The 20,430-nt window shown below is 38.9% G+C and overlaps 2 protein-coding genes across 3 annotated transcripts in view; one reads left to right on the top strand and one right to left on the bottom strand.

Moving 5' to 3' along the window:
* The window catches only part of emid1 (EMI domain containing 1), a 51,769-nt gene extending 45,280 nt beyond the window's left edge, over nucleotides 1-6,489 (top strand). The window contains exons 13-15 of one of the 2 annotated variants that reach the window (XM_063195605.1): nucleotides 29-73; nucleotides 4,347-4,431; nucleotides 6,337-6,489. In XM_063195605.1, coding sequence (XP_063051675.1) covers nucleotides 29-73; nucleotides 4,347-4,431; nucleotides 6,337-6,482 — 276 coding nt within the window. In that variant the 3' untranslated portion in view covers nucleotides 6,483-6,489. Of the gene's footprint in view, nucleotides 1-28; nucleotides 74-4,346; nucleotides 4,432-4,881; nucleotides 4,973-6,336 lie in introns of both variants that reach the window. The other variant, XM_063195604.1, reaches the window with a different exon arrangement.
* A 5,295-nt stretch (nucleotides 6,490-11,784) lies between these two features.
* rhbdd3 (rhomboid domain containing 3) lies at nucleotides 11,785-20,413 on the bottom strand. The gene is made up of 6 exons (XM_063195607.1): nucleotides 19,847-20,413; nucleotides 18,449-18,699; nucleotides 17,504-17,636; nucleotides 16,325-16,451; nucleotides 13,247-13,486; nucleotides 11,785-11,957 (listed from the first exon to the last, which is right to left on the bottom strand). The coding sequence occupies exons 1-6, from the start codon at nucleotides 20,019-20,021 to the stop codon at nucleotides 11,801-11,803; spliced, it is 1,083 nt and encodes a 360-aa protein (XP_063051677.1). The 5' UTR covers nucleotides 20,022-20,413; the 3' UTR covers nucleotides 11,785-11,800.
* Nucleotides 20,414-20,430: the final 17 nt, after the last annotated feature.

Here is a 20,430-nt window from a genome sequence, read left to right on the forward strand (position 1 = left end):
GATTAAAACCTCTTTTTTGTGCCTTTAGGGTGAGCGAGGACTGAAGGGTGAGCCCGGAGAGAAAGGCCTACCGGTAAGAGTTTTCAAGGGCATTCAAATATTAATGTCACATTTGCCCAATATTTGTATTGATTGGTTTGAATTAAATAAAATAGTTTGCTATAGTACAAGTATAATTTCCAATGTTTCACAAACCATTGTGATTCCAATCCGTAAATGAGTTGTTTCACATGAATTGCATCCACATTTTTAGCAGATTGCACATCTATGCTTTCATGATTAATAGTTCTCTTCTTCTCTGATAGTGATGTGTATTTTAATAGCATTCTGCTTAATCTGCTCATTAAATGAAAACGTTTGATTTAAAATTTTAAAAAGAAAAAGATTATTTACAAGTCTTTATTGTGTTCCCACTTAAAGAAACCGAAAATCCCACTCCAAACTGCCATTGCATTTTTTTATCTTGCGCACCCCCTAGCGGAAGCTCGCACTTTGGGAAAACCTGGCCTATACCATTAGAATATTAGCTAAAAAGCTAACTTCGAAGGTGGCTCATTTTACCTGAAATGCATGACTCAATTTACCTCAGTACATTAAGGTGTTATTTTCTGAAAAATAGCTTCTCTTAACACACGTTTAGAAACATATCTGATGAATGCCTACATGTATTTAGACTACATTTTAAAGCTGTAAGTCGTTTTTTAACAATTTATCAACCTTTTAAGTTTCAAGACAGAACTGTCTGCCAGTATACTTACCTCACAGTTCTTCTCAACAGTCTTGAAGTGTGGCACATCATACCAATCAAATGTATTATTTTACATCAAGTACAGTTTTAGTAGTCTACTGAAGTAGTTGGCAGTCATTGGCTGCTAAAATTTAAAGGGCTAGGACACTCAAACCTTACATGGCTCATTTTAGCTTATGGCTCAAATTACCTGACGTCACCCTATGCCTACAAGATGTGATGGAGAGACAGGCTTTGTGGATGCAGTGTGAATATATATTTTAATGTGGTTAGGGCCATAACATTGTAGTTTAGAATACTGTGTGTGACTGTGCGCATCGCATATTATAAAAAGAGAGATCAAATAGGCTAAATAGCAACATTACCTTGAGACCAACATTACCATGAATTTGCACAGTGATAATTACAGAACAGGCATCGCTTGCCCCAGAGGCAGGCGAATGGAAGTTTGATGTATGATGTCCTGTCCTATAGCGCCAGGCGAAGGAGAGATCACCATCTCGTTTTTACCCAACACACTTCCTTAATGCCAAGTTTATAAAGACAAATAAACATGTATGGCATATGTCGCAAGCCCCTCAACAGTTTTTTTATGGCGGTTAATATATGGCGCGCTCCGCTTTATAGGTAGCCTAAACGCTGATAATGTTCAGGACCATGGACAACGCCCCTTAAGAGCAAAGAACGATCATAGGAGCTGCACGCGCCTTCATGTATGATACAGGTAAACAGGTGTAGAAAATATAACAATGTTCGCAGAATCAACAAGCCTACATTAACCTCGGGATGAATCATTTAGCGTGTTGCTTTTCAGACATGATGATCTTTTGCCTATCAGGAAACAGCCTTGAACACACACTTGACAGTAGTTGCTGTCAGTCAGCTAACTGTCAAATGTATGCTGATGATACAGTAATTTATGTGCCAGCCAGAACATCAAACGCAGCAGCAGACATCTTGACGAAGGAGATGGAAGATGTATACCGCTCTCAAAGGCAACCATTTCACTCCTAACATCACTATCTATGTGCTTCTCTGTAAGAGGGAAAGCCACCTGTTCCATCAAAATTGACCAGGACACAATAGACAAAGTTAATGAATTTAAAATTTTAGTAATCATTTTAGAATCTTAGCTTAAGTTTAATAAACACATTAAGAAACTCATTACAATGCTTCGAACAAGCCTGAACCATTTCAGAATGATTCAGAATGAAGTTATCATATACTATATATTGTGTTCTTTTATGCCATGATTCTCTCTCTTCTGGCCTACTGTACCACCGTATGGAGCCAAGCCTCCCAGACATCAAACCTATTTTATCATGCAAACGGGCATGAAAGATATTGGATCAGAAACTAATAATGTAGCACCATTGCCTCATATTAACGAAATTGAGAGTTTTATGAAGTTTTCTTTTCTTAAACTATTTTTAAATGTGCATATAATATTGCTCCTGCTGTACGTTGTCCTTTTGTAACAAAAAATAAGCACAAGAGGGGTGGGAGGGTGACCACCAAGGGAGCAGTGAATGGCCACTCTACTTGACCTTTTTTTTCAATTTTTGCATTAGAAAGCCTTTGCATTTGTAGCCTGCCCCTATTTATTGCTTGGTACAAACAAATTATTTTTTTCACAATAGCCCCGCCTATTATCTGGCGAAATTCGGTACTGAACATGCTGCAGATTTATGCAGGTTGGCTGAACCTCTACAAATGTATACTAGAGCTACATTCATCTATGTTCATCTACAGTTGTTTTCCACTGTGTAATGTATTTGTATTGTAATGTACTGTTACTGTGTACCTTTTCAGTTGCATGCAAATCTTATCATTAAAATTACTCAATACACCAAGAGGAGTATTTAGGCTATATGGGCATTTCTAAAACGAATGTTATCCAAAAGATGTTTAGAAAATATGCATAGCATAAGAGGGCTGCAACGATACACTCAACTCACAATTCGGTTCACAAATAAAGTTAGCAACTAATAATACAACTGATAATGATAATGATTTGAAGCTTGGAGGCACTATCACATCATGTCATGTGGTTGTTTTCTGGACCAAACGGGAACAGAACTTTGAAGGAGCCTTTTTGCATCACTATACAGTATTGTGATTATTGCGATTTCTCAGTTCAATACAATATCGTTACAGCAGCATATCCATCACTTCACAAGCCCTTTCTAAATTTGTGTGATCTCTACTCTACGTGTCATGCCACAGTTATCCCTTCTGGGATGTTTAGTGCTGTCTGTGTTTTAGTGCTGTAAAATATTTTCGGTTTAAGCCAGGTATGTGAATACAAGATACAGCTTCGAAGCGGCAGCTCCTTTTCACTCTGCATGTTACCACTACTGCTTGTCCTGTTTTCTTTTGCCTGCCATTTTCTGTTTGTCTACTTCAATGTATGATGTACTAATGGTGACATCGCTGCCGTGTACAGTATGTGTGCATTCTCACCATATATTACAATCTCTCAAAGCCATTGGTTTGTCTCCTCCTTTCATACTAAACCACATTATTCCTCAACAATGCCATTACCTGTAATCCATTGCCATGGGAACACCCTAACATTTCAATGGCAGTAGTCCTATAATCACTGCAATGCAGAGACACACTATAATGTTTTGTGTACTTGAAATAAAAGTTTTTAGGTTTATACAGACTACTGAGCTGAAGGTGTGAGATTGGGTGTGGGTGTCCACAATTGTGGTTGTACTAGGTCCACCTCTTTTCAACCCTGGTCCTAATAGATTGAGAGACTATATAAACTCTATTTTAAACTGAAGAGCTTGACACCTTACTGAGTGTATGTGGTGCTGTTGTTTTTCTGCCCATCACTGTTTATCATGTCAATCATTTATAACACATCATGTAATACTTACAGATCGATATATCCCTTCCACATGGCACTCCAAATGTGGATTTCAACATCAAATACATTTTTAATAGTTTAAAGCTGCAGTGTAAATAAATTGCTTGACTACTACCCACTTAACATTATCCAGACAAAGATTGAGTGCTACACCCATGACCATAGTGGATAAAATTGCATGTAGATGTCTTGCATGCTCTTGCCTTATGGGCGAAGACGAAACTTTAACAAGACATTACACAAGCTCTAGAGGGTCTATTAACCCATTCTCTCTTGAGACTGTGAATGAAAACTTGCATCTTCCTGGTAGTTATTAACCCATTCTAATGGATTCTGTAAGACAATACTGTGGATGTAGATTGTGCCCCTCCACAACGGGCTGCATTTGGCCTTTGCCTGATATCGTGACACTGTAAAAAGTGGCGCATAGAAACAACTTAAAGCATGAAGGAAATGTGCTGCAATTAAACTTTGATATGTTGGTTCAACTTAACAGTGCAGCCTACTGTTAATGGCATTGTTAAGTTCAACTTGCATAAAAAGATACATGCTGTGTGTTGCCTTTGTGTTCTATGCGATGGTTTTTACAGTACAGGAACCATTAACCCATTCTAATGGCATTGATTTGCAGCATTGTGAAAGAAAAACGTGCATCCTTGCAAGTGCTTTGACTGGCTTCTTGCTGGCCTGATACCTTGACAGCTGTATCTATGTTCACAGGGCGATGGAATTCATCAAATCCGTGAAGCACTGAAGATCTTAGCCGAGAGGGTTTTAATCCTCGAGACTATGATTGGTATACATGGTGAGTAGTAGGTGGTCTAAGGCAGGGTCGACGGACAGATACTGACAGGGTCCCAAGTATAGGTCCAAACCTGTGGACCATAGGTGAAGGTGATATTTTCAGAGAGTAAAAACCCTGGGGTGAAATATCAAGGCCAAGTCACCTGCTGTATACTACAAATCTGGGGGGAGCCATCTGGAGATCATTTCCACTTCCTGCAAATCTTTGTGATCAAATTGAAAATTTCAGGGAAAGGAAAATCTCTGCCATTTAAGCCATTTTCTGGAGTCACAGCAAAATTATTATTTACTCTCTGAAGCTGTAATCCTCACCTCTGGTCAGGAACAGGTCTGCATAACACTCCCCTCTTTACTCCTGGAACACAAGGATGAAAGAGGGGTGGGTTGGTGGAGCAGACTCTCCACCTCTGCATTGCTCCTATCAGACGTTTATTACTGCTATTCCCGATAGGACGTTAGTTTGCAGATGTACCGTGACCTGCAAGCAGACCTTGAGCTTCTCGCTCGAAGGGTCCAACTGCTCGAAGCAATCATCTGGCCAGGTAACGTTAACACAATGCTAATACATCAATGCATGTGTCTATCTCAATGGTGGCATGCTATGGTTGTTATTGGAAATTGCTATCACCCACTGGCTCTTGGGGACCAATCATTACCAGTACTTATTGAAAATTTGAGATGAAAACAAAGTCATGCAGAAAAAAAGGCTGCTTAGTGCATACTGTATGCGAGTTCATTTGGTGCCACTGCTCTAGCATGGATTTAGTGCATAACACCTCTCTCTTTAAGGTGCACCGTGTAATATTTTAGTGGTTCATTTCCAGAATTCATGCTGCCCATTCACAAATGTTATCTTTTTAATAAATACTTACCACCACCATCAAATTCTAAGTATTCAATATGACTGTAAAAATTGCACTTTTCATACATGAAAAGGGGGATCTTCTCCATGGTCCGCCATTTTGAATTTCCATAAAATAGACATTTTTAGCTGCAAAACTTACTGTCCTTTGGTCATACTACTAAATATTAGTTTATTATTTAGTAAATATTAATGAAAAGATCAAATTTGGCAATAGGCAGCACAATGTCGATGCGAAGCATAGTTGCAATAGGCTACCTATTCTGGCCACAATCTTACACAATGTACCTTAACAGCTCAGTCTAATGCCATTTCGTAGTACGGTCACTAAAATAGTCTATTAAATTTGTAACGGTGTCATGACTATTATAGATTATTTTCGTGACTGTACTACGGAATGGCATTAGACAGGGTTGACCTTAAAGCATGCTGAACAGTACACAGGTGTAATGCGACTGTCAGTTTTTACATTTCATTTACATTTGAAGTCTTCACAGGTTAACGGTGCAGATGGACCTCTGGTGGTCTGTGGTCTGTGATGTCACACATTTTTGAATGTCACGTTTTACACCATGTGGACAAAAGGTTGAAACGACACAAGATCTTCATGACTGTTGACTGCAGTAAAATCGAGAGAGTAATTAGGTTAATTGGACTTACGGGTAACCTGGAGATTTCTTTAGGGTGTTATTCCTTACATTTTACATTCCTTACACGTTTTAAAATTGGTAGATTTTACTTACTGTTTAAAAAAAGCCACTGCAAATATTTCCTTAGGAAGGAGACTGCACATTCCAGATGCACAACAAAAAATTCTATTTCTACGTACAATGGCTTCCCATGCTCCTTAGAAATGTCTTTTGGTTGTTTTCCCCGTTCAGTTTAGTTCCTCTGCAAACATTTACCATACGTCTGGTGAGGGCAGGAGTTGGGCCCATAGCTAGGCCCAAAATGGAGTTTTATGTATCTAATCTTTATGTATTCTAATGGCCGGTGCATAGTACTGTGGATCTCAGACAATCTTTCTGTTTTTATTTGCCTCAGAGCCAGACATCGGATCAGGAGATGGGCCATTTAGTCTCACGGCAGACGACTTCACTCGGAACAAGAGGAGAACGGGACCCCTGTCATCTCTCCGTCTTTCTCTACCATCTCCTCTGACTGTCAAGAAAAAGCCTTCTGGAAATTAGCCAGGAGGTCGTGACAGTAGCCATCTTCTTGACAGACATCTCTTTTGACAGGTCATACCACTTTCCGGTTCCCTCATATTGCCAATGTCTTCACACGGAGGAAGCTTTTTGAGGGGTCCCAAAGTGAAAACCTTGCTCGTTTTAACAAATCAGCAACATAAAAATATGTGAGAACTTAGAGTTCTAAATAACCTTTATGCTTCAAGAGGTCATGAAGGAGACTATATCTTCCCTCACATATCTGATACAGGCAACTACAATGTCAATTCTCTCGTAGCTTCATTTTACCTGTTGAAAAGCAGAAACCTCTGTGATGTTCTCCCAGGGACATGTGAAGCAAGGATGGGAGAAAGCCTCAGGGAAGATGGATGGGTGATAAGGGGAGACCACCTCCATGGACATATTCACCATATTTACAAGTTCCACCAGAAAATCCTGGAGGTGTAAATTGTGGAAAAGGTGCTAATACCTTGTGTTGATAAATTGATTTTGTATTTAAGAAAGGGTAGTTCTTAAAAATGAAAATGTTGAAAAGTGAAATGGATTGTGAGGGAAAAAATTATGTGCAGGAAAAATAAAGTGACTTCCATAGGATCATGCATTCATACATACATCTCCCATTCACAAATACATACGTACATCTTACCATTTACCCTGAATCTAATTTATATAAGACACCAGGATACATCTCCCATACACAAATACATACGTACATCTTTCCATTTACATTGAATCTAATTTATACAGAATAAGACACCAGGATAATGTCCAGCATAGTCAGTGTAGTTTGTTTGGTCAATATATTTCTATCTTCCCCGTATCAGTCACTCAAAGGTCAAAGTTTGAAAAAACAGACTACACTTCATAACTTTGTATGAATACATGCACATCTGTTTTGGGATTCTTTGTTCAGGTTTGTATGCAGGAAGAGATGACATATATTACTTGAATGCATTAAGTTACATTCTGTTAATATGTAACTAGCAATATAACTTAAATATAACTTTTTTACATTTTGACATTTAAGTATTCCTTATACATTTACTTTTGCATCATTAAAGTGAAGTTTTATTTGCTTATATTTCCTAATATTACAGCAACTTTTCTTTTTATCCCTTTCTTTCTTTAAAAAAAAAAGAAAATATCCTCAGCCACTTAGACTTTTTTATCATTCTCTTTTTTAGAATCATCATCTCTTAACTATTTAAGGGACCTTAACACCCTGCAAAGCTGATTATAAACACAACTCAGGCTGATTTTAGAGTTCAGAGACCAATGGCAGGGCCAAGAGGTATTTGTACTATCTTACTTCAGGAGCAATTTGATGAATAATGCAAACGCTGTGGTCATTTAGAGCTGCAGTACTCCTGCGCTAGTGGGCTAGGTCTTGATGTTATGAAACTAGGCTTATGTTACTATTGTGTCCAGAGTAATCTTTTTTAGGAATATTTGTATTTGTGCGTGTGTGTGTGTGCATGTGTGAACACACACTTCCTCATATGCACTCCGGACCATTGGCACTGTACAGCAGGCTCCAGAACTGATGTGGGAATGTGCTTGTGTGTGTGTGTATTTGGAAAGCGCTTTGAGACAACTTCGTTGTTGTGATATAGCGCGATATACATACTACATGTTGTATTGTATTGTGTTTGGGATCAAAACAGCTTCACGTCATAATAGCTGTGTATTCTGATTATGGTAATGTTTTTGTTTTCATTTTCTTTATTCTTAGTGTGAATGCACTTGAAGTCTAGCGCCTGACTTCAGGCTGAGGACCACAACTACTCACATATAATCACCCGATTCTTCCATATCCATGATGACATATATTATATCGGTTAACTGTGTTTTCCTTTTTTTGGACTGTGAGGTTTGTGATGAGTTTTTCAGTCATGCTCAGCATAGATGTACAGTATAGCCCAGTTTCAAAGAGTAAAAACCTCGTCATTTATTCATTCTGTCTGGGTATTTACTATTTACAGATAATTTCTCTAAGTCAATTTAACATTTTTCTGATAATTCTTGTGTTCATTGGGATCAACTTGTTCAGATAATGGTTGCATCATATGTGTAGTACGTTTTTTCCCCAGTTTCCGAAGTTGGGACAACACTGCTGCTTTATGCAAGTTTGTAAAGAGTATTATTCCTTTTATCATGGCTAAGCATATATATACAAGCCCCATTAAAATGTACAAAAAACACTGAATAATTGTGTGGATGTGTGCAGTAATCTGAATGAAAATGATGACATAATGATATGGTTGATGACTGAAGTTTTGTATATCATTTAGAATTTCACAAAACATTAAATTATATGCAAGTATGCCACTTTAGTTGAGCTATTTATAATTCTTTAGTTTAACTATTCATAATACCCCATAATACTTTTGTCTTGTCAGGACACTGATTTAGAAATAAATGTGTTTGATGCATAACAGGTCAAACACAAGAGTGTTAAAATTTGCTTAAATTGTGTCATTACGTTAGCCTAGTGAACTAGCCCCACCGCCAGCAGCCAAAATTATTTTTGCCTGCGACTGGGTCTAGCCTCAAAAAATGCCCCATGCCCTGAAACTGAGCAGACCAATCACAACGCAGGAGATTTGTTTTGATTTGTTTTGAATCTTTGGATGCAAAGCGGACAGAGTTTTGAGGGAGTGACAACAAAGTGTTGACCAATAGGCACAGACACAGTTTGAAAAACAACGGGTAGTTCCCATCAGCAATCTTCCGATGTCTGATTGATCGGGGCCAGACTAAATATTCATATTTAATCTCACATTTAGTCTGGCTTGCCATGCTAACATTATGTTGAACCTTTACAGCCCACTGGCATTGTTAACTATGTTTATATACTGTATAGTAAACACAACTTCATAGGCATTTGATGTTTTATCAATGTGTGTTTATTCTGGCATTCTCAGTTCTATCATGAAAAAAAGACAATGTAAACTCAACTTGTACATTCTCTCTCAATTTGTACAACTTCACATGCTGATTGTGAGGTGTAGACAAAGTGACCACTTCCTCTGCTGAAAGGAATATGACACTATAGGAATCCTCTGTTTGTTTCACCCCCCACCATATCCTGAAATCTAGATTATGTAGGCATACAAAGTGGTGGGCACACACTTCATCACTCAATAACCTTAAAGCTGAAGAATGTGTTACATACCATAGTGGCACATACACTTACATTTAAATCACTTCTGATTAGCAGCCTGATGAAAGTTGTTCAGTGTAATGCCTTAGATTCACCATGCCCATTCAAACTCTCCCTCCTACAGCATTGGCCAAAGGTTCCCATGCCAGGTGATACCCAGCATATGGGTCATTCTACGATTCGTCTGCGCTTTTAAGTCCATGGATTTTATTTGCCAATTCCACTAACTATTAACTGCATCCAATGATGATTTAGACATTAGCACACATTTACCTTTCATATAATACAGAAAGTGAAGACATGGCATTATTTCCCTCAGCAAGAATGAATATTTAATACTGGTTTTGGGCGTTTTCATGCCGTCCTGTTTTCCAAATGTCAGATTCAGACTTCATATTAGCATGTAAAGAAACTTGTTTTGTCCAAGACGATTGCAAATGTTGATTCACAGTAATCATCACAATATGACAAAATTGTCAGAAAGACCATTGCGCTTTCCATTATACATGAAATTTGCCATTTTGTACGTGTCAACAAAAACTATGTTAACCGTGTCACGGTCTGAAACCCCCTCCATAAATCAGTAATGGTTTGGTCTTAGGCCATACAAATAACATCACGTGATGTCATAACCTCTGGCAGGATATGGGAAGACTTTTTGGTAAGTTTTGAGCTCCATCCTTCCATAATTTAATGCATTCTTTTTCATGTTCTCATAGCGGGAAAATTGCCTGTCAACTGTGTTAGCAACATATTCATAAGAATCTGAATGAGAAATCACATGTAGAGAAACACAGATAAAGCATACAAATACATGAATTGATTAAGGTGTTGTGGTGGGACTTCAGAGGTCCTCAGTTAGTACAACACCTTAAAAATGGCTGAAATGTCAAGCCGTGTTACCGTATATGGTATTACGCATCAGCTATGACAGTTGAGGAGGAGTATGTTTTTGCCAATTTATCCCCATATTGAGAGACAAGCAAACAAAATAATTTGTCTTCTAGGGAGATGGGTTTGTCTGCTCTGTTTTTTCTCCTAAAAAAGTGCTGACTTGTTCCCCTGCACTGTTGACCGTAACACAGTTGAGTAACACGGTTGACTGTTTTGAAAGTGTTTTTGTGCTATTGATCCCTTGTGTGTTGGAAAAATCCTATGAACAGACACTAGGGATTATCTCTGGAGAGTGAGGTCTTGTGTAAGGAGGGTGACTAAATTCAAATCAGACGTTACAGAGATTTGTAATGAAAAATGTGCCAGTCTGTATCACAGTGAATCATAAAATCCTACTTATGAAGCTCAACAATCACATTTTCTATATCAGTTGCACAGATTAATGACAACATTATTGCTAAGGGACATAAGCACTTTCAAACGTATGTTGTTTTAACTCTGTAGTATTTTTATATATGTTTGAAATGACTTGTATTTGAATGTATTTGTCCATAAAACTGTTGACAAAATAATCAAGCAAATGTTTGCTTTCATTAGAGTATTTATCAAATGATTTAAGATTAAGCTTGGCAATTTGTTTGTTTGGAAACTTAAATATATATTCTATGGAAACATCTAGGTCATTTATTTGAAAAAAAAAAAAACCCAAAAAAACTCATAATTGGCATTTTGCGTTTGCCAAAAGTGCACTGGAAACGTAGAATGACCCATATAAAGATGCTAGATTCACTGTCTCTTCACATCTATCTAATTAGGAGGAGCTGGAGCACAACCGACAACCCTCTGATGACATACATGTAACATGGAAAATATTCCTCAGTAGTCAATTCTAATTTGAAAAATAAATGTGTTAAATGTAGGTGACATGAATGAGCGTGGTGTATACCGTACCTCATCGATTGCGACAATCTGGAAAACCACCAAAACAATTTTGACACCGCCACCAGAGAGAGAGACTGAATAGACAGTCCATACACAAACAGTGGGTAACTCACTCAATAAGTTACCCTACCCATCCCAAGCATTCTGTTCCTTCATAAACATGAACCATCAATCGCCAGCCATGTACATCATGAACAGCAAATGGTATTGTTAAATTAAATAAATACCCAGCCTGCACATTACCTTCATTTTTTTCAAAGTTATTTCTGTGCATGACTGATTGTAATGTGACAAAAAATGAAATAAATATACAATAATCTTAAGGGTGACTTTTCTTCTTGTTGGATGTCACCACTGCCTCTTCACCAACCTGCCCGTTGATGAGCAGGGAGATGGCTCCATCCAGCTGTGGAGAGGCTGCCAAGGCAACCACAGCCTTCTCTGTGGCAAAGCCCATCTTCTCTAGTTGCTGTAGCCTAAGAGATGGTTAAAAGTGAAGGGTCATTTTCTGAGGCCAAAAAATATCATTATAACAGAGTTGCATTTGAATTTGAGCCACTGTAACCATTGCAAGGGTTTTTTTTTTTTAATCAAGTTCGGCTTATTTACTACTCAAAGAATACTTGAAAATGTCTGACAAACACTATTGTTTATCAGTCCCACAAACAGTACAGCTGACCCAAAACCATTACCTCAGCTCAAAATAGCCGCAAGAAGGGTATCTAAGCAAGACAGTAACAAGCAGAGACTGTTAATGCAGATAGTACTTCAAGGTAGTTTTCAAGTTTGTGTAATTTTTAAATGAAATTAATTATGTTGCAACATACTGTAGTATATCGATTACTTCCTAAGCTAAATTAAAACTTGAGTAAGAACATAATTACAAACTGCTTCAGCTTGGGTTGTAAATGGAATAGAAAGGCAAACATTTATGTTCACCATACTGATGTTATCATATTTTATAGGAAGCGAGTGGGGAGAGAGAGACGGTGAAGGGCCAGGAACCGAACCCGGGTCGGACGAATAGCAGATGAGTGCCCTACTGTTAGGCCACGTCAGGGCCATACTGATATCATCTTAAGAAAGCACAAGGAGGACTGAGTTCTCTGGCAGGGTTGCCAGGTGAGAATAATGATTTCCAGCCCAAGAAAATGTTCAAACCTCGTCTGGAAAATCCTTCCCAATTGGAACTAAATTCCACTGATTTCTATTGCCATAAATCTGCCGAAAAACGTGCCCAAATGCCCTTTTTACGCACCTTTAATGTGGATTTTAGTGGTATCCTCCAGAAACAATAGATGTGTTCATCTGCATGGTCTAAGGTGTTGATTACATGTATGCAGATATTTTTAAATGTTTTTTTAGCCGTTTATGTTTAAACACGATATGTAGATAAAAATAAATAAATAAAAATTCCATTTTGACAGGTGCACTTCAGCCCCCTAAATGGGACATTTTTAAAACGGAATATCCATGTATGTGTTAACAACTTGTAATACAATCCTCACTGGGCCTCTTGTAAAGCTGAATGCATATAAAGCTGTTGTAAAGTTGCCAGTGATGGACAACCCGAATTCATAAGTTTGCCCATCAAGTGCTACATAGTACAAATGGCCTGATTTGTAACTGTCCAATTGAACCAGGCCTTAATTAAACTGGTAAAACCAGGTCATTTGGAAAAGGTGGCACTGGATTGGCGCTTCTGAAGCCAGGTTGCCCATTGCTGTAAGTTGTGTGCGAACCCAACTACTGACCCATGACCTACCTCAGGGAGGATACAGATGACTTGGGCAACTCGATTCTTTTCTCTTCTTCCTCTGTAGTGTACTGTAGCGAGGCCATAATTCCTGCCGTTAACATCTGATCATCTAGAGCCTGTGCCTCTGAGGCGAACATGAATGTGTCCAATGGGGGATGTATCCCTGATGGAGCAGAGGGGGAGGGATATTGGGCTGCTGTAGCCAGGTCTGATGCCTCCACTCTGGGCTGTATGTGGCCCTCAGATCTAGATTAGGAAAATAAATACTTGTGATTACCAGCCAATTCATTGATTTAAATTCATGATTTATTTAATGCTGAACACAGAAAATACTCAGACCATCACTCAAGCATTCCCTTATTTCTTCTGAAACTATATGGACTTCTAAGGCTGTCATCCCTAAAGCGCAGTGTTAATAGGAATGATCAAGGGGAATTGTGGGTACATATAGGGCTTGAAAGTCCCGCCCCTTAGTTCCGCATTTCACAGGACCTTAGCTGACCATCTAACAGCATGGTAGCGAGTAAATATCTTCTGATTCCAGTCATTATATGCGTTGGACGACAAATATGCTGTTTAAGGAGCTAAATATAGATAATTCATGCAAAAGTATCAATATTTTGTTCCAAGGACGTCTGCATGCAAAATGTGAAGAAACACACCCTTCTAAATCGCTTGGTGTTTCATACGAAAAATTATACAAAAATATCAGAAACAACATATGTGACGCTCGTGGCACAATTCGAAGTGGATTGAAATATTGAATTACCCATTATTGATTACATGCTAAAATGTTCCACTAAAAATGCTGTGTGGTCCCATGAAATCGGAGAATGTGACGTCACTTTCAAGCCCTATAGGCCGCCGGTTAAGAACCAGAGCCTATAGACTGACTACCCCGAGCTGATGTCTGCCACACAGTTCTTATTAGGGTGGTTCACGTTTAAGGCCGTAACACACTTAAAGGAGGAAACATATTCCAATTCCTGAAAAAATGGGTGGAAAAATTGGGAAAAAAATATTTTTTAAAAATGGGGATGTCAGTGGTCCGTGGAATTTCGCCTAATTTTTGCCATTTTTGGGAAAATGTGTCCTGCGGTGTGACATCATTGGTGTGACATTTCTGTAAGATACCATAAAATGATTAATATTCTGTACAAATTTACCCCCAATGCCCCCACCCCACACACACACTACTACCCACCCACACCCCCACCCACACACGCCTATGCATGGTACAGGTAGACAACTGTGATTTCACTGCATGGTTTCACTGTATTACTTGTAATAAATATGTGAATGTGATGAATGAATCTCCTGGTATCCTTATATCCTTGCATGATACATGAAAAATAAGTAAGGATTGGGTAACACAATACCTAAGCATGTCACACCACAGGAAATTCACTGCATTGTGGCCATTTTAATCCTTTTGTATTCATGACTGACCTCCGAGCTCATGCTAACTAGATAATGATATTGTGTTTAACCTTAATATGTGTTTTTACTCATAAAAAAACTGTTTTTCCTTCCATAAAAGCAGTCACACCACGGGACATCATAAATGAACCTAAGCATTGTGTGACAGAAACATTGCAATATGTAGACATATTAAGAGGTTAATAGTCACCTTAAACTTCCACACCACTCTCCAATAACTGAGGTATAACTGTTTAGGAGCCTGTCTTTAAGACCCTTGTAGTTGGCATTGCAGCTGCCTGTCCACAAACCTGACTTACGGTACATGTCACCCCGCAAGACACAATTTGTGTTACGAAATTGAACTTGTAGTTAATATTACTGTATTGAGTTTTTTTCAAATTCATATTTTTTAAGGTTAAGGTATAAGGTTTAAGGTTTTTAAGGTTAATATTTATGCAATCATGCCAAATGCTTTAGAAATGATTCAAAATGTTGTTGGTTTATTTTATAGCTGTATATATTCCAGGTTGTATTAATGTTACAGTTACACCACAGGACATTTGACATATGGGTGGGAGACGTGACGCCTTGTTTTTTCGTAACATTGGTTAAAAACCTACAAAACTGTTATTTTTCCTTTAAAAAACAAATGTCAATGAAAGAAGATGTGGTTTATTATGTTTCATATTAGTCTTAGATGAGAAGAAGCATTTTTGTTAAGATTTATGTACAGGTTTATATGTCAAATATCCAGCGGTGTGACTGTAACATTAATGAAACCTGGAATATAATATATATATAAATTAACCAACAACATTTTGAAAAATGCATGAAGCATTTGGCATGATTGCATAAATATTAACTTTATTTTAAGATATGTGAATGTGAAAAAAACTCAAGACAGTAATATTAACTACAAGTTCAATTTCGTAACACAAATTGCGTCCTGTGGGGTGACATGTATGTCAATGTTTGTGAATGGGCAGCTGCAAGGCCAACTACAAGGGTCTTAAAGACTAACCAGTCAGTACCTCAGTTATTAACCTCTTAATATGTCTTCATATTGCAATCTTTCTGTCACGCAATGCTTAGGTTCATTTTATGGTGTCCTGTGGTGTGACTGCTCTTATAGAAGGAAAAAAAGTTTTTTATAAATGAAAACGCATATTAAGATTAAACATAATATCATTATCATGAGCTCAGATGTCAGTCATGTATACAAAAGGATTAAAATGGCCATAATGCAGTGAATTCCCTGTGGTGTGACTCCATTTTCCTGCGGTGTGACATGCCTGTGCAATGAGTTGATGCAGGAAACATTTTCCCAAAAATGGCAAAAATAAGGTGAAATTTCACAGACCACTAAGTGCTTTATTTTTTTTCTATTTTTTCCCAATTTTTATCCATAATTTTTTTTAGGAATTTGAAAAACTTTTTTTTTTGCGTTACGCTAAACGTCAACCACCCATATAAACCTTTCCATAAATCTGAACAAAAATGTTTCTTCTCATCTAAGACTAATATGAAACATGATGTACCACATCTTCTTTCATTTACATTTGCTTTCAAGAGGAAAAATATCAATTTTGTAGGTTTTTTAACTAATGCTACGTAAAAACAGGGCGTCATGTCAACCACCCATTACCTGATCTCTGTGCTTACCTTTGATGAACTCTATGTGTCGGTAGCTGAAATCTGGCTTTTGCAGATATGTATGCGCAGGCAGGCAGAAAGCTCATCAGACATTTGTCCTCAAATCGCTGAATGATACTGATCAGCGAGGGAGTGTCTTCAATTGAGTTAAGAAAACGACGCATTCCTTGGCACCTTGGTGACACTTGGGTTGATTTAACTGTGCTAAAAAATGAATTAACTAAGCAATGAATTGCTAGCCTGGTTCACACCAGACGTTGTGTGTGTAGCTTCGGCGCCCCCTGGCGGCGCAGAGCTACACACACTACCGTCTGGTACACAGCCATAGAGCACGCTCCGTCTCCAACCAGAAAATAGGCTGAGAATTTATTGCTTCGGCACGGCCTCCTCACCAACAAATTCCTTCAAAAACCTTCCTGTTAATCTTTAAAGAGTCAATATAGTCTCTAATCTGTCTTGTGACTCCTCAATGTGAGTTACCGTTGATTTTGAGGCAATAAATTCTCAGCCTATTTTCTGGTTGGAGACGGAGCGTGCTCTATGGCTGTGTACCAGACGCCAGGGGGCGCCGAAGCTACACATACACCGTCTGGTGTGAACCAGGCTAATGAATTGCTGCCATTGAAATCAGTATTTCCATGTAACATGTTTCCTAATCCTTTAACCTGTAGTGATCCATTAGGATCTTTTGCTTAAGTTTATTTGCCATTAACTTCTCAAAGCACCTTTAAAGAAAAACATGCCATTGCCCATCATAGCCCAAGCAGCTGGCTCAGGAGTGTAGTGACATGCCACTGAGCTTTACATTTGAGTGATTTTAGACAAATCAAAGCAAAAGAGCAGTAGTCATATCGAAATTGTCACCCTTCAAGCAAGCCCTTACAAAGCAAAGAATGACTTTTACATTTCACCTTTGACCATTGACCTCCACATTTCACCTTGTTTCGACCATTAACCTTTACCATGATTTTAGACACATCAAAGCAGAATAGCAGTATACATGAACAATCACATGTTCCTCATATCCAAAAATAGAAAAGATACCATTGTGGCCCAAGTAGATGGCACGGAAGTGTAGCTACATGCCATTGACCATAACATTTGAATGATTTTAGACAAATCAAAGTAGTAAAGCAGTATCAGCAGTGTCAGAGCTTATCATTTGTCCCTAATTTCCAAAAAAGATACAGTTGTAGCCCAAACAGATGGCACAGAAGTGTAGCATGCCCGGAGCTCCCGGCAGCAGGAAGAAGTGGACTATGAGGAGGATCCATGGCAGCATCCAGACAGGAACACAGCCCAACAGTCTCCTCTGCTTCACCTGCAAAAATATGTACCTTATGTTACAGAAATGTTATTATTTACTGTATGTTGTGAAGCACACTGAAGTCAACTGCGTTGAGGTCATTCAATGTCTCAATTTATCTCCACACACTTGCTTCTCAAACTATTCTAAAGATATTATCAGATACAAATATAGCTAAAAATATGTTATCCATTCTCTTCTTGGGTACCGAAGGTTGCCTCGTTCACACCAGAGTAGACCGTATCACAAGTAAAATATGTTTTCCATATCGGAAGGATTGTGCAATTTCCCATGCTATATCTAAGGAATACTTGGAATACTTTCAGAATTTTTTGAGACCCAAATGTGTGGAGATTAGTTCATTCAGTGTTGAATAACCCATAGCGTTTAAATGTACTACAAGAATACCAGGGGTGTCAAACTCAAATGGACCAAGGGCCAAAATCAAAATCTGGAGCGAATTCGCGGGCCAAACTCAATGTTTTCTATTTTTTTTACAAAAATGGACTAAAATTGCTTATGTTTAAATGAATGTCTGAACAGATTCCCATTATAGTTCAAATGTGCCTGCACATTCTGTTGCATTTGAGTGTGAGTTGTTTCAATGGCCTGGGCCCACTCATATTCCTGTGATATACAAATGTTCATGTTCAAATCTTAATACTTAATACAGTTATGGTGTATGTGGGCCAACTGTAATACACATTTGAAATTATCTGGCGGGCCAAATAAAATGGCTCTGCGGGCCAAATTTGGCCCCCGGGCCGGAGTTTGACATCCCTGTACTATACTATAAAAAATAAAGTGACTTGACTACTTGAGTTGACCTGCTGGCTCTGAGCGGTGAGCAGGGCCAGCTGGATGGCGGAGGAGCCGCTGATTCTGCTGGTCTCATCGGCCGTGATGAAGAGGGCCACGGTGTAGAGCGGGGGCAGGAGTAGCATAGAGAGCAGGGCCAGGGATAGAAAGGACACGGTGCCCCACCGCTGCTCCTGCCATAGCCCCGGCCACACCAGAAGAAAGGTGTTCCAAACAAGGGATATTAGGTCCTCATGGCTGAACGCGTACAAAGTCAACTCTGCGGACAGAAAAGGTCCATTTTAAAAATGTGCTTTGAGTTGCAAAACATGGAACACAATTTGTAGAACGTTTGGGAATATCCAAGTGGGTCATTTGGTGTCAATTCACACATCCTCACCAGGCATCCCCCTTCGACTTGCATCATTTTTCACACACAGGAGCTCGATGCCAATTGAAAGAATCCCAAGTTTTAGCACTCTACCTTTAGCAGTTTTGGAGATTAGGTCCTCCCAAGTCTGGGTGCCAAACATGATGTGGAAACACATTTTGACTCCCATATCTTTAGTTTGAAGACACATACAGGCCTTAAAAGTGTTATGAGCACTTGAAATAACACAGCTTGGCTATGTTTAGAGACACTAATTCATCATAAAGGCATTGTGGAAAGCGTGATGACAATTTTTCGACATTTTACGTTTCTATACTATTGAAGTTACAGCCGATTTTCCTTTTGGGAGCCAACAAGTCTGGTCTTATCTGGAATCAAAGGCATGGCACCCAAAGTTTGGAAGGCCTAAGCTCAATCTCCAACACTGAGGTAGGTAGGTAGGTAGGTAGGTAGGATGATAAAACTTGCCCAGCTGGTGAATTTATCACATGCTCTGACAAACCTCAGAGTATGCTTACTTTATTATTATAATTTTTTTTTAAAGGAGTGGTACACAGTGACGTATAGAGTATAATTCAGGTCTATGGTGGTAGATAGGCCAACAGATCTTACTGCTTCCTTCTAGGAAAACAATAATGACAAACAGCTCTGTGCCCATGAATGCACAATCTTCTCCCTGCCAATAAAGCATGTTCAATTTCATTGCTTTACTATTCTGTGTCCCATTTATAACCATGCTTTGAATACCCCCAGTGATTAGGACTGTGGCAAGGGGCAGCCGTGGCCTGGAGATCAGGGTGGTCTTTGGATCAGAGTCTGATCCAAAGACCACCCTGATCTGAGGGATGCAGGTTCGAATCTCACCCTTACCATTAGGAGGAATCACACAGTCCGACTCCCACACCTTCATCATCCATCGCTGAAGTGCACTTGAGCAAGACACACCCCCAGGATGCCTTAAGTATAACCAATACATCGTTTCGGATACAGCGTCCGCCGAGTAAAATGCAATATAATGTAATCAAACAGAAATTACCTCTCAAAGTTGGAAACTCTCCACCGGGTCCCAGGGTGAGGCTCGCTGGATAACCGCTGAGCCACACCAGCACATTTAAGGCGGCTAGTAGAGCAGTGCCGAAATAAAATCCAGGGCGACTAGAACTAGAATCAAATACCCTACATAGACGGCCTAAACTCCGAAAGTTTTGCATATTTTCTCAAATAATAACAGTCACACAGAGTTCCCCTGCGGTCACTGTCATGAGGGCACGCCGTTTAACAGATAACTCAGAGTAATATTATACCTACAAGTGTACCTATGGGTGTGCGCTTACAATTTGTGAAATTCTTCACATTATTAGGCAAGTAGAACTCAAGACTTGACCAGGCGAGCTGTTGTTTTGTGGTCCACATGACATCTGGCCGTGAAGACCCAGCCTACCGATATGAACCATTATCAAAAGCTGATTGACGCTCATTGTACCTCTAATTTAATATGAATCTGCTGACGCGATAGAAAAGGTAGAATAAAATGTTTGAATAAAATTATTGCTAGTCAACCTACTCCGAAGTTCGCACGGAGAAGCATGACTGTTTACGGAAGCGTTTGACAGGGTGTAC

Source organism: Engraulis encrasicolus, chromosome 3 (genome assembly GCF_034702125.1).
Source record: "Engraulis encrasicolus isolate BLACKSEA-1 chromosome 3, IST_EnEncr_1.0, whole genome shotgun sequence".
Taxonomy (NCBI): domain Eukaryota; kingdom Metazoa; phylum Chordata; class Actinopteri; order Clupeiformes; family Engraulidae; genus Engraulis; species Engraulis encrasicolus.

What these genes read in the sequence shown, in the direction of transcription:
- rhbdd3 (XM_063195607.1), bottom strand. Translation starts at nt 20,021, where the DNA reads ATGCAAAACTTTCGGAGTTTAGGCCGTCTATGTAGGGTATTTGATTCT. An exon ending in AGAGTTTCCAACTTTGAGAG is followed by an intron (nt 18,700 to 19,846) that starts GTAATTTCTGTT and finishes TTCTGTCCGCAG; the next exon opens with AGTTGACTTTGTACGCGTTC. An exon ending in ACACATAGAGTTCATCAAAG is followed by an intron (nt 13,487 to 16,324) that starts GTAAGCACAGAG and finishes TTCCTAATCTAG; the next exon opens with ATCTGAGGGCCACATACAGC.